General features: G+C 40.7%; 1 protein-coding gene across 6 annotated transcripts in view; it reads right to left on the reverse strand.

The window, feature by feature from the left end:
• Nucleotides 1–2,662: 2,662 nt before the first annotated feature.
• LOC109938367 (carnitine O-palmitoyltransferase 1, liver isoform) overlaps nucleotides 2,663–13,915 on the reverse strand; it is a 96,435-nt gene continuing 85,182 nt past the window's right edge. For all 6 annotated transcript variants that reach the window (XM_048617412.1, XM_048617414.1, XM_048617417.1 and 3 more), the window contains 3 exons: nucleotides 13,761–13,874; nucleotides 9,507–9,599; nucleotides 2,663–8,802 (listed from right to left, as the gene is read on the reverse strand). In XM_048617412.1, the coding sequence (XP_048473369.1) occupies nucleotides 8,719–8,802; nucleotides 9,507–9,599; nucleotides 13,761–13,874 (291 nt within the window). In that variant the 3' untranslated portion in view covers nucleotides 2,663–8,718. The remainder of the gene's footprint in view (nucleotides 8,803–9,506; nucleotides 9,600–13,760; nucleotides 13,875–13,915) is intronic.

Here is a 13,915-nt window from a genome sequence, read left to right on the forward strand (position 1 = left end):
ATAGGTCTCTTAAATAGCTGTGATAGGCACAGCGGGTGAATGGTCTCCTTCTGTGCTTTATCATTCTCTGAGGTTATCTTTGATTGTTACAAGAATTGGATTTTGCATTGGGTCCCAAGAACATTTGGAGAGGAATGTGGAAGGTTCACCATCCGTGAACAGTGTTCACACCATGGCGTCTTAGTCTCAAGACAAGGGAACCTGCATATCTTGGAGTGGGGAGAGAGGAATTTGCATGGTATGGTCTATAGGTTCATGGGCAGAGCCTGGCACAGAGCAATCACCAAAGCTCATTGTCATATCATTGATTTTGTACCCCAACAAGACCCCTTCCCTATAGAACGATGAATATTTTCCATTCTTTCTCCCAGACTCACCTGTAAAACATCACCTGATGGCTATCACTTGAAGAGGTGGATCCTCATTTTTGAGGCACTATTGGTAACTGCAGTGAAATTCTCGAAGGAAACCTCTTAGCTTTGCTTTATAAAAAGAACATTCATAACCCAAGTGACTCCCTTCTGCAGACTACCATGCTGGCAGTTTGGAATCTGTACGGTGTATGTGAGAGTTTGCAATGTCAATTCAGAATGGAGTTCATGGCTTTGATGTCCTCCCTGAAAAGCAAGTGGGGCACATGTGCAAATCAGATAAGGACAGAACTGGGTTGAGTTACCATGAAGTCCATGGCTAAGCAATGTTCAGATCCACTGTTTCCAAAACCTTTTCCTCTGTGACTCTCGCCCACCCTCCATTTTGAGGCTTGAGAATTATCACAAGGCTTCAGTGACAATCCCCGTTAGGCTGGGAGAATAGCTGCACAGCTGTTACAACTTTATCAGCATTCCACTGCAGCCACTGCTGTCTCAAAATTCACATCCTCAAACTTCCAGCCCACTCATGGTCCTGGCCCCTCCTTTGGAAGTTCTGCTCTAGGATGGCAATTCCTCTGGTTTATTGCTGGCTTGGCCACTGAGGTACTGGACACTTGATGCCTAGTGATTTTTTTTATTTTGGGGTCATTGCAAATGCAAATGGTCACGGTCACTGTTCACACTTAAACCTAACAACTGTTCACATAATGAGGCATTAGCCAAGGGGTGGAGGTGCGCTGTGCACATTTTTTGCCTCGTTGCATTTCTATGCTCTGCTGTTATTTGGTTGAGGACTGTACTGAAGACTTGTGGATGGAAGGAGGCCTCATGATTACTGTCAGCTCCATGCTTGATGCTGGTGGCAATTCCACAGCACTGGTCTACCGACTGGCCAGTATTCCTGGTTTCCAGGTATAGCCACCCTGGATCCATCAATGTGGCTCCCACAAGAATGGGTACTTGGGCAAAGGTCCTCTAAACTTAAACATACAAACATTGCAGGCTAATCCCTTGCTGTAACACAACTGGGGTCTGTTTAGATTCATAGAAACAGAGACCCAGAACACAGAAACATTGAAGATGAGAACAGTAGGTGATTCAACGCCTTGAGCTTTCTCCACCACTCAATGTCTAATCATTGAGCCCAATAACCTAAATTCTACCCTCCCTCCATACATCTTCAGCCACAAAAGCCACCTCTTTTTTTGAAAACATAATAGTTTGACCTCAACCATTTTCTGTGGTAGTGAATTCCACAGATTCACCACTGTCTGGATGAATACATTCCTCCTCATCTCACGCCTAAAAGGACTTATCCTTTATCCTCAAACTATGACTCCCTGGTTCTGGGCTCCCCCCCACCATTAGGAACATTCTTCCTGCATCCGACATGTCTGGTCCTGTTAGAATTTTACAGGTTTCCTGAGGTCACCCACATCATTCTTCTAAACTCCAATTAATTCTAACTAACTCAATCTTTCCTCATATGTCTGTCCTGCCATCCCAAGAATCATTCTAGTAAACCTTCGCTGCACCACTTCTATAGCAAAAGGGTAAAGGGGGGATGCAATGGCCTAGTGGTATTATCGCTGGACTGTTAATCCAGAGACACAGACAATGTTCTGGGAACCCGATTTTGAATCCCACCAGGGAAGATGGTGGAATTTGAATTCAATAAGTATCTGGAATTATGAATCTTAATGATGGCCATGAATCCATTGCCAATTGTCAGAAAAATCCATCTGGTTCACTAATATCCTTTAGGGAAGGAAACTGCCATCCTTACCTGGTCTGGTCTACACATGGCCCCAAACCTACAGCAGTGTGGTTGACTCTTGACTGCACTCTGGGCAATTAGGGTTGGTCAATAAATGCCTAGCCAGCAACGTCCTCATCCCGTGAATGAATAAAGAAAAAAAAAGAAATAAGATCCTTCCTCAGGCAAGGAAGTACCAAGTTCTAGGTCCTACTCAGTTTGGGTTTCCTTCATGTGTAATTTGACCCCTTGACCCTACCAGCAAAAAAATTAATTCTGGCAAAAATGCATGTGGGTCTTCTACATCCAGATCCCGCCAGCATTTTAAAGGTCTGCAGAGTCTCCATGACTGTATTTTCTGCAAAAATATAGGCACAACTACATTTGGCTCCATGCGCATAGGCACAGCCAATCATGTAGAGATATTCTCACAAACAAAAACACTTCACGTTAAATGAACATATTTAGAAATTCCAACATATTCATAAACCCAGGATGGCATGCAGAAATAATGGAGACAGTACACTGATAGTTTCAGGCAACTGGCATTTTACTTCTGAGTGTCCCTTACTGATTGCATTGATACCTGCATAGACATTTACAAAAACAAAAGTCAAAAGAATTGAGAGAATAAAAACAACCGATAATGCAACAAACACGATTTGACATAGGAGACAAAAATCTTATGACACAGAAAATGAGAGCACCAAATGGAGAGAGATACCCGTTCCCACACAAAACAAGTGGGTTCTGTGCACAATATTTAACATGAGTTTTGTATGACTGCAGCACTAACCAGGCTGACTACGTGTTCATAGGTGTGCTGCTTGTTCCTGTACATGTTCTGCTGCATTAATTTAAAAAAATGTTCATTTCAAAATGCACTCGACAGGAAAATTCTGCACTCACTTTGTTCCCACTTTATTCCTTCATAAAGACAGCTGGGAATTGCAGTGAGGAATAATTCACAGCATAGCAATAAACATGTAAGTGGACAGCAGAAGACATGAACCACAACAGCATCTGCTAGGTAGAAGGCTACTCAAACAACAGCATTTCAAGCACAGTCAGATTTAAATCCTTAAATCCCCTTGCCAACTAGGAACTTGTCTCTCTAAAGATATTACAGACTGGATTCTTAATGAGGGCAAATTCTTACTACATACTTTTGTGTTTTATGAATATGTGAAAGAGAAAAATAGGCAGTTACAGGTTTGGAAATTGGATTTAAACTTGACAGTTTTGAAAGAATGGATTACATTCAGTGGATTATACCAGATTCTATCATACACAGATTGGCAAATTATTATTCACTGCTCTATGCAGTGATAACAAATCAAGAGACACGAAAAGTGGGGCATACAGGATTGAGGCAATATCCTGCAGCCTTTCAAAGCTCATTGATTGAAAAGGATGAAGATGCCAAAGAAGCTCAAGACCTCTTCTTCACTTAGAACACCAACTACTTGCTGAGAATCTGATGTTTTCCAGGGCCCCTTTCATATGCCTGCGCCAAGACAATGAGTAACAACAAACTTCTCAATCTTAAAGACCATCACAGCTCAGTCTGATCATGAGGACCAAACACACACACACAAAGACACCAGCATGCTCCAGCAGCAGTGATTGGATAAAATCAGTGGATTTTTCCCCTCCTGGTCCACTGACTGTTCACTCTTGTTCTGCAACCCTTGCTGAGATCAGCTAATTCAGCAGGGTCTCAGGACCATCTGTAACAGAATTAATCCCAACAGCTCAGCCTGGATACAGGACATTTTCAAATAGCTTTTCATCCCTGGGAGTAGCAGCGGCTTTAACTTAAACAAATTTGAAGTTATCAAGAGTGCTAGGCTGTCTGTCAAGTTAGTGAACGTGCAGTTTCTCCACACTGGGAGTCCCTGCTACTAGGTAAAAAGACTTAGGTTTTGAACTTCACTCAGACAGGAACAAGGAGACAGGCGCTCCATGGTCAGTGTTCTGAATCGGTGTCATGAGAATCCACCTTCCTCTCAGAATAGAACTTTCTGGGGATCTGTAATACTCTCCCATGTTATCTGTGCCCACAGTAAGCTTCAAGCAACTGGGAACCTATGTGTCTATCAATTAGGTAGCAAATCTTTCCAACAGAGCATGAGCTGATTGATTCTACTCTACATCTGAAAAATGCAAATTCACACCATCACTGAAGCAGACCAGCGAGGTTCTGTGGCTTTTATTGTTCCTCGCCTTCCCCAAGCCTCCCAGCAGGAATGTTGGAACTCTATATTGGGTTTGTCCCAAAGCTTTAGCCTTGGCAGAGACCACTTTGCAGGTTCACACCAGGATTTCTAATGAAAAAAACTGCAACCAAATCAGAAGCAGCTCTGATGAAATTGCTAATGGAGGTCTTTGTAATCAATCACCATGCTTTCTTCCTGGTGATTACATTTCCTTTCTTATGGAGGAGGGACAGATATCTCAAACTGTAAGTCCACACAGCCCAGTGTACCCCCCACACTGTGCTGGTATGGTACTTGAATGCTGTACACTGCACCATTCGAACACACCTTATTGTGGTAACTTGATACCTCTTTCTCATAGTTCAGCCACTGCGGACTCCTGAATGTAACCCTTAAGTTGCTCACCTTTATCCTTTTCTTTGCATTGGGGAAAAAGCACAAATTTGAAACAGAGCCAAAACTCTAATTTAAATGTAATCCATTTGGTTAGGCTGTTACACTAAAGGCTAAGAGCTGTAATGATTAAGGGCAAAATCTAAAACAGTAAAATATTAACAATTTTAAAAATGCCAGAAACGTGACAAAAAATTCATTCCATAAATGCAGAGTGGAAGTAAATAAATGCTTGTGTGATTGAAAACTGTAGTCACATAATGTGGTCCTTTGGTCACATTGCTCTTTGGTAATACATCAGGAATCCTCTGCAATTGATCTCAAACTTGGTCCTTATGACCATCACACAATCTTCAACCCCATGCCAGGATCAGCTAATTGTTTAATCAGAATCCTAAACGATCCTATCTTAATTTGGCAAAGGTCGCACCATAATACCCTGAAAATGCAGATCCCGAGGTCTGGTTTAATTTTGGTTCACTTCTCGCCATAATATCTGGAATGTGCAGCTTTAAATCAAACTATATCACTGTTGCTAAAATAGATCAATTGTGGATAAGTTGACTGTTTACAAACAATGGTATAACCAGATAAAGTCTGATAACTGACTTCCCTATGGGAAATGTGTCAGAACAAGTCAGCACTGTCAAAATTTAACTGAACAAAATTGAAAAATACCACCACTGATATCAGATTCCCTCTGACTTATGGGATAGGCCTTTTGTAATTTGCTCACACCAAACCTAAGCTAAGTTTTTTTTCCCCAATTCTCATGCTGTGCGACATGAGGATTTCCCAGAGGCAGCCTTTGTACATAATCAGCTGCTAACATTGAACATACACAACAACCTGATAAATAGCCCTTAATGTGAGCGTCCTGACAACAGAACCATGGGGTTTAGTAGTTACCAGCAACACATGCCTCCATGTGTTATGTTGAAACTGGCAAATCATGAGGAATCTTGAACACAATCCCAACGTGTATCACATTGCCTAAAGCAGTGTTATAACCCCTGCTAAAAAACCGAAAGAACTGCAGATGCTATAAATTAGGAACAAAAATAGAAGTTGCTGGAAAAGCTTAGCAGGTCTGGCAACATCCGTCAAGAAATAAAAATCAGAGTTAATGTTTCGGTTCAGGTGACCCTTCCTTAGAATAACTGAGGAAGGGTCACTGGACCAGAAACGTTAACTCTGATTTTTTTCTGGACAGATGCTGCCAGACTCGCTCAGCTTTCCCAGAACTACTGTTTTTGTAACCCCTGATGTTGTGCTCAGGACAGGTGAGATTTGATTGTACTGTTAAATACCAATTAAATAACATTTATAAAATGATTTGCAAGGGGAGTGGGGGTGAGTTATTATATTTTCTTAAAGACAAAGAGAGAAAGAGACAGTAGGAAATAATCCTTGTCAAAACAAATCCTTCTCACTTATTTCTTTTCTTATATAAAAGGGGTATTTTAAATCCCTACTGAGACCCAAGATCTCAGTTTTGTATTTTATTACCTTTGATCAAAATTTTGCAATTGTCAGTGAGTTATTTTAAGTGTGATTGTCATTTAATCATCCTTAAATCACTTCTTAATTCAATCCGTTTTAACCGGTTTCTAGTGTTCAAGACTCCCAGCTTCCACCTCCTCCCTTTTGGTTTTGTGTTGCTGTCCTGCCAGACAGTCCTAGTGTCTCGCAGTAGTAGCTTCATGGAATTGTTAGTTTAATAGAATATATACAAATACATTATAAATACCATGGATCTAAATCCATCCTCTTGCTTCTGGTTAGCCAGTTATTCACAAACAGGTTATTACATGTCTTAGTCCAGATTTGGCTGTGATACAATTAGTTCTGCAGAGGGGAGGGCAGAACGATTGCCAAAAAGAAATGGCTTGCAGGGTCAGGATGAACAATTTTGAAGTGACATTTGAGCATTACTATTATAAAGTGAGGTGGGTGTAAAGGGTGGGGCTGAAACCCTCTGATTTTAACAGGTAGTAATCTATGTACATCAATTAAACATCACATCCACAATTTGGTTAAAATGGAGAATAGTTGCACTCTTCCCAAATGCAGTTACAGATTTGCTGCGTTTCGTAATAAGGTTTGCACACCGTGCACTCAATTCCTAGAATCCCCACTTAACCATAAAGATAATCAGATTCATTTTAACAGCTGCTTTTTATTCAATTCAGGATTCCCAGCCTCCCCATCCCCTTTTTCACTGCCACACTTTATTTAGTTCCCAGTGAATTTTACTTCAATTGTGGTCAATAGGAAGAACTTGCTTCCATCACATTTTCCAAATTTACATCCCGCACAGAGGCTGTGAAAATGAGGGATGGCCAAAACCTGGAGCCATAGCTGGCTAACCAGAAGTCCAGTTTAATGAGAACAAATCCATTCTATATTTAATAACTGCATTTAAAGGCACGAGTTTCAACAGACAGAGCTTGAATTTAACAGTTTTAAAAACAAGGCAATTGCCCAACATTAAAATGATTAAAAAATGGGGAGAATGTCTTTTTCAATCTTCAGAAGATTATGTTTAAACACAGACTAACCTCAAAACAGAGAAAATTCAAAATATTTTTAAAAAATAAGGAGGCTTAACGTGGGTTAATAGATGTGGATAGGATGTGAAATCTTTCCTCAACAGTAATGAGATTTGATGCAGCTTTCTGTTTCTCAGAGTAAATGTCAAATGATTGTGCTTGATGGTTGGTGGTAACAGTGAAACAACTGACTTGTTTTGCATTCAAATTGCTTCTTCTGCCTAGTCCTGGACATTAACGGAATTTAGATTTTAATAATGGTTTGGAGAAGAGAACTATCATTTCATTGCTAGGCACCACAATCAGATTCAATTCTCACTAAATGGAACAGAAATCTCTCTCTCAGGCAAGTGCAATAATTTCCAAGTGCTCTCTTTAAATTTATGCCCTGTTCCCTTGCTGCTGCCCACTGCAATCAATTGTTCATTGTTAGATATAGTTCACTAATCCAAAGGCACTACTAACTTTACAATAAACACAGTACTACAGTAGCATTGGGTGGAAAAGTAATGCGGTCTCCAGAAATTATACTACGTTTTGGGTATTGATTGTACCCAGATTTAAAAATCAAGCTTTTAAGGAAATACACTGTTGTGTCCAGTAAAGATATCTGGATGTTCTGCACTCTTACAGTCCTCTATCTTATTTTGAAAGCTCTGTGCAATTAGGGTCAAGGGATATAGTGCTGCAAATAAAAGTAGAACCCTTTTCTCTTTGATTAGAATAGTTCTTCCTCCATAATGATCCAAGGCATGCAGAATTATCACGTATTTTGATGCACTACGCAACTGATGCTCTCAAACCAAACAAAGCTGCAGCCAATTTTATTTTTAGGTCTTTCACCACTCCACTCAATGCTGCATTTACAGACCTGGGAAGTGAATCATTCTGGAATAGTATCAAACTTTCCTTCCCAGGCTGTGGTGAGCGAATCACTCCCATTTTGCTGACTGTTCTTATGCTAGTATTCCCAGAGTCTCCAGGTGAGGTTTAAAAGTTCACTGTTCTACTGTATATCCCAACTTTAAGGATATGTAGATGTGCAACACCAAAGTAGAACACACGGTGCAACTCATGCAGGGTAACTGAGAATGACTAGAAGAATAAAATATTATAGCTTAATCTTTTGTAGGGAAAACAGCATTTGAATAGTTAATGTTAAGTTCAAGCCCTGTCTTCTCTGTACACCAGAGTTCCAACGGTAAATCTCTTTCTTTTGCATTGTTGTTGCTTTTTTCACTTTTAATTTAAAATCAGCCCCCTTGACACAAATGAATAAATAATGCAAGTTGACAAAAAAACAGTGCATACGCACGCCAAGTCCTTTAGCAGAACAAACTGTTCAAGCAATCTTGGGTGTGCGGGATCCTCAGTGTTTTTCTTCCCCTCCCTTTTGTTGTGTCAGACAGGTAGAACAACTACATTTAGGGCTTTCTTGCATCCAGGTTGAACAGTGCGAGGATGTCAGACATCGCTTGTACGATGTGTTTACCAAAACGATGTGCGTCCTTTTGGAAAGTAAAAATGGGAAGGATGTTGTTAGCATCATTGAAGAACTGTACATTCTACATTTCCTTTCTCCAATTAACTACTGTTCAGTGGTCTCTACTGAGAGGGAATGTGGTTTTCCTGAATAATCATGTATAACTGAAGCCAATTCATTAAAATGAATACACATTTTTCACTTTGTTCATGCATTACAAATACCAACTTTCGGCTTGAATCACTACCCCATTCATCACCGTTCACTTTCTCTCGCCCAACAATTGGTCCTGCTTGTTCTGTGAACTCTGGCCTCCTGTCTATTCCTCTCTTCCATTTCCCCCATGACGAACAGTTGTTCATCCCAGTACTCTTGGAATTCCCTCCCTAAATTCCACTGCTTCCAACTCTTGAAGGATTTTATAAAGATCAGTTATCAGTTGTTGACATGAGCTCGGTTTCAAACTGGAACAGCACACTGGTATTCCAGCAACGCAGATGTATGGCGCACATAAGCTCTAGTATGTTTTATCACAAAGTGGCTCACCTGATCATATTGGCAAGATTCCTTTGCCTTTGTCTGCGAATGCAGAATAGCATAAGGAAGCTGCAGACTACCAAGAAGTTCCCCCGGATGTCAGATCTTGGAAGTTGGATGAAAGCATTACCCTGCTTCCAACACAAATGAATGCAGGTAAAGGTAAGTAAGAAGTGTGCGCTGGGACTTTACCGTTAACGGGCTGGAGACTTTGCAAGAGATGTGGAAGTTGATGAGATTTTCTCCGACGATAATATAAGAAACACCATAACCATCGTCTGCAACCTAAGCAACGAAGAGACAAGGGCTCGCATTTAGTGAGTTGTAAAGTTAAAAAAAATCCTTTTGTGGTTCCATTTACGTTTTCATCCTCAGCTGGGAACATCTTTTAAAATATAGTGTGCAGTGTTCAATTATTATTTGTTTGATAGAGAGTCTGATAGGTGATCTCTGCTTGCTGTGCTTGATTGAGTTCACAGCCAGGCTTAACCAGAGAAAAGTAAACAAAGCTGTAGAAAGAGCTGGAAGCCAGAACTTAAGCACAGAGAATACATTTTAAAACACTGAATAAAGCACTGCAGATTAAGTTCATATACCCAAAAACTAGTCTCTGCTTCGGGTAATTCTGGATATGTATAACATTCAACACATTCATGAATTTGGCTTGGTCCAATTATTACCCAGCACAAATAATTCTATTGAGAAAGCTGCAGCAATTTGCCTTCCTGCTGCAAGTATAGTGATTTAGTACAATCTTGCGAGGCTATTTAGGAAGAGTCAATCATATTGCTGTGGACCTAGAGACACATGTAAGCCAGATCAGCTAATGATGGTAGATTTCCTTCCTTAAAAGGCATTGGTATGACAGACGAAATAAAAACCAAAGTCCTGAAGAAACTCAGCAGTTCTGGCAATGTTGTTGGAGAGAGAAACAGAATTAACAGAGTCCAGCATGACTCCTCATTGGAACTGTTCCAAGGAAGAGTTATACTGGACTAGAAGCGTTAACTGTTTCGTCCTCTACAGATTATGCAGGATTTACGGAGTTTCTCTAGCACTTTATTTTTATTTCAGATTTCCAGTAAAGAATCATAGAATCCCTACAGTGTGGAAGCAAGCCAATCGGCCCATTGAGTCCACTCCAAACCTTTGAAGAGCACCCTACCCAGATACACTCCCTATCCTATTCTTGTAACCCTGCATTTCCCTTTGCTAATCCACCTAGCCTGCATACCTCTGGACACTATGGGCAATTGAGCATGGCCATTCCATCTAACCTGCACATCTAGGAGGAAACTGGAGCGCCCGGAGGAAACTGGGCAGAATGTGCAAACGCCATACAGATAGCCGCCCAAGAGTGGAATCGAACCTTGGTCCCCAGTGCTGTGAGGCAGCAGTGCTAAACATGCTGCCCTTTATCCACAGTATCTTGCTTTTATTTGAACCAGAAGTTTTTTCCAAGTAACAAACCAGTAGTTTTGTGGTCACCATAATTGACCTTGGCTTTTTATTCCAGATTTATTTAATTATCTGAATTCAAAGGTCCCCAGCTGCCTTGGATTTAATTTATGCCGCAGAATCATTTGTCTAAAAGCTGGCTTTAAGATACAGCATCAGTTGCAACTGACAAATTGTAGCAAAAGGTTGTCTGCAGTGATAACACTGGTTTGCCAGCAGCTCTAGAACTAAATGGACAACAGATCCCAGATTTAGACAAGTTTGGGTCTTTTAGACAGGGAGAAATTGGACAACCTAGGGAGGGAGTGTGCCAGAGTGGGATCTTGGTTTGCCCAACAATCACGTTTCCAACATTCCCCCCACTGAATGACAAGATCACAGCCTCTTCTCACAAACTGAATACTGAGAAACACTGACAAAAATCATGGAAGTAACACATTGTCAGTCTTTCCAACCAGGTTACGCTGCAGAGCACAGGTGCCTTTTTTCTTAAAGGATGAGGTAGAAGAATAAAGAACAGGTTTTCCTTATTCTTTTAAAGGACATGAGCAATGCAGGCAAGGACAGTATTTGTTACCCAGCCAGGTTTGCTCAAGTGGTCACGGTGTGCTAACCTTCTGAATCAGCTGCAGTCCTTCTGGAAAAATTATATTTAATGCTATAAGAAATGGAGTTCCAGGATTTTAACACAAACAGTGAAAGAACAGCTCCAAGTCAGGATGGCATGTGGTTTAGAGGGGAACTTGCAGATCGTGCTCCCATGCAGCTACTGCACTTGTCCTTCCACAGACTGCTTATGAGTGAGTTTTGGGGAGTTACTGCAGTGCATCTTGTGTATTGTACATATTGGTGCCAATTAAGCAGGCCACTATGTCCTTGCTGGTGTTACTTGCTGTGAGATTCCTACACTCTGATCTGCGATTGTGACCACAGTATTTATGTGGCTAATCCAGCAGAGCGTCTAGTCAATGGTAACGCCAGAATATTGATAGTGAGGGATTCAGGAATAATAACACAACTGAATGTCAAGAGACAATAGTTAGATTGCCCCTTGTAGAGGATTATTACTTCTTGGTGCAAGTGGTGTACATCCAGTTAGTGCTGAGCCCAATTTTATCGTGAGCACATGTAAAGGATTTGGGTAAAATTTGGTAGCGAGGAGGAAGATAAGAGACTTGAGGAAGCCAGAGACAGTTCAGTGGAATGAACAGACTGGTGGGTAGCCTAGTTTAATGTAGGCATTTGGTAAAAAAAAAAAGAGAGGACTGTTTACAAAACAGAAAAGTACTGAAAGGGGCAGATAAACTAAGAGAATCAGGAGTTCAAATACTTTAATTGTTTGAAAATGCAAATAAAGAGGCATTGAGGGAGCAGCTACACTACACGGATTGCAGTGGTTCAAGAAGGCAGTGCATTATCACCTCCTCAAATTCCATTAGGAATGGGTACCAAATGCTGATCTAGTTGGTGATGCTCATCTCTTAAAATATGCTTTTAAAAATATCTTTACAAAATACGTGTGAATTTTCTTATCGGTTAATTTTAATCTTAACAGCATGAATTTTGCCTCTCTCATGTCACCTTTATCTCTGTCACTTTGCATCCTTGTATATTCCATCACTGAACCCACCAATATTGCATCACTATTTATCATCATCACATCTTGCCCTCCTGTCAGCTATTTGCTGGTTTGCTTCCACAGGTGCAAAAAAAGTTTGCCAAGATGTACACTGGTCATGAGTGGGCTGAAACAGAGAATGAGTCAGCAGGATAGCAATCATTGTGGAATCTGAGCTAAGCCTATTCCTGATCCTAACCATATCCCCAAACACACATCTTCCATCAGGAATTTCAGGACAATGGCTAGAAGCGAAACACTCAACTGTCTTATTCTGCTTCATACTACAGTGCTCAGGTTGAACTAATTTAAAGAATATCCTGAAATATTTTTGAACTACTCAAAAGTACAGTGCAGTAAACATAAGATACAGCACTGTCTATTAATGGCACAACAGAACGTGAGCACATAGTACTGTTGAATGGAGTTAACAGCAGAGAAGTGTGCAGTAATTCTGTTTGGAGGAGGCGCAATATAAAGGGAGGTGGTGCAACAGCAGAGTGATTTATGCATATACATGCAAACATTACTGAAGACGGCAGAGCAGGATGAGGGAATGGGTAAAGAAAAGTATTAAAAATGCATACAGCGTACTGGACTTTATAAGCCAGGTTACAGTACAAAAGCAAGGAAGTTATGATAAACCTGTACAAAACACTGGTTTCAACTTCAGCTAGAAGAATGTATCCATTTCTGGGCAGGGCATATCACAAAGGGTGCAGAAAAGATTTCTGAGAGGAGTTCCAGGGAACAGGACCTTCAGTTACTTCGATAGATTAGGGACGCTGGGGGTCTTTCTGCTTGAAGAGAAGGTTGAGTGGATATTTGATAGAATTGTTCACAATCTTGGTGAGTCTGGAAATTAAAGAGAGAAACTCTTCCCTTTGGTGGAAGGGTAAAGAACCAGAAGACACCAATTTAAGGTGATTGACACAATAGTGGTGCAAGGAAAAAAACTTTACACAGCAAGCAGTTAGAATCTAGTATGCACAACCTGACAGTGACAGAGGAAGGTTCAGTCAGAGAGTTTTAAAGACAATTTGTAAAGGTTTGCAGGCATATGATGAAAATGCAACTGAATGGCACTAAGTGAATTATTCTAACAGAAAGTCAGCATAGGCACAACTGGCCTAATAGCCTCTTCTTGTGCTGCACCTAATCTATGTTACTACTTCTAGAACCTGGCCAATTAAGTAGAGCCAACTGCCACCAACTTAAAAAGGTTATTCACCTCTCAACTGAGGAAATGCAACATGCATTTACCTTGCAACAATGTGTGTGCATGTGTATGAGAGAAATAGAGAGGGAGAGAGACAGAAAACATAATTTAAAAATATTAAGTATAGAAATGAAGAAGTTTCGTTACTCACTGGGCCAAAACCACCTCCGATGGAGATGTATTCTGGATGATTGACAAGGTCAAATAGCTCAATCTGCTGGATGGGTGTTTGGCTTGTTGACAGACACCATGGTTCTGAAAGCACCTAAAAATAAATCCACGTTTAATTTCAGACAAGACAATCTA

Source organism: Rhincodon typus, chromosome 37, assembly GCF_021869965.1.
Source record: "Rhincodon typus isolate 14 chromosome 37, sRhiTyp1.1, whole genome shotgun sequence".
Taxonomy (NCBI): domain Eukaryota; kingdom Metazoa; phylum Chordata; class Chondrichthyes; order Orectolobiformes; family Rhincodontidae; genus Rhincodon; species Rhincodon typus.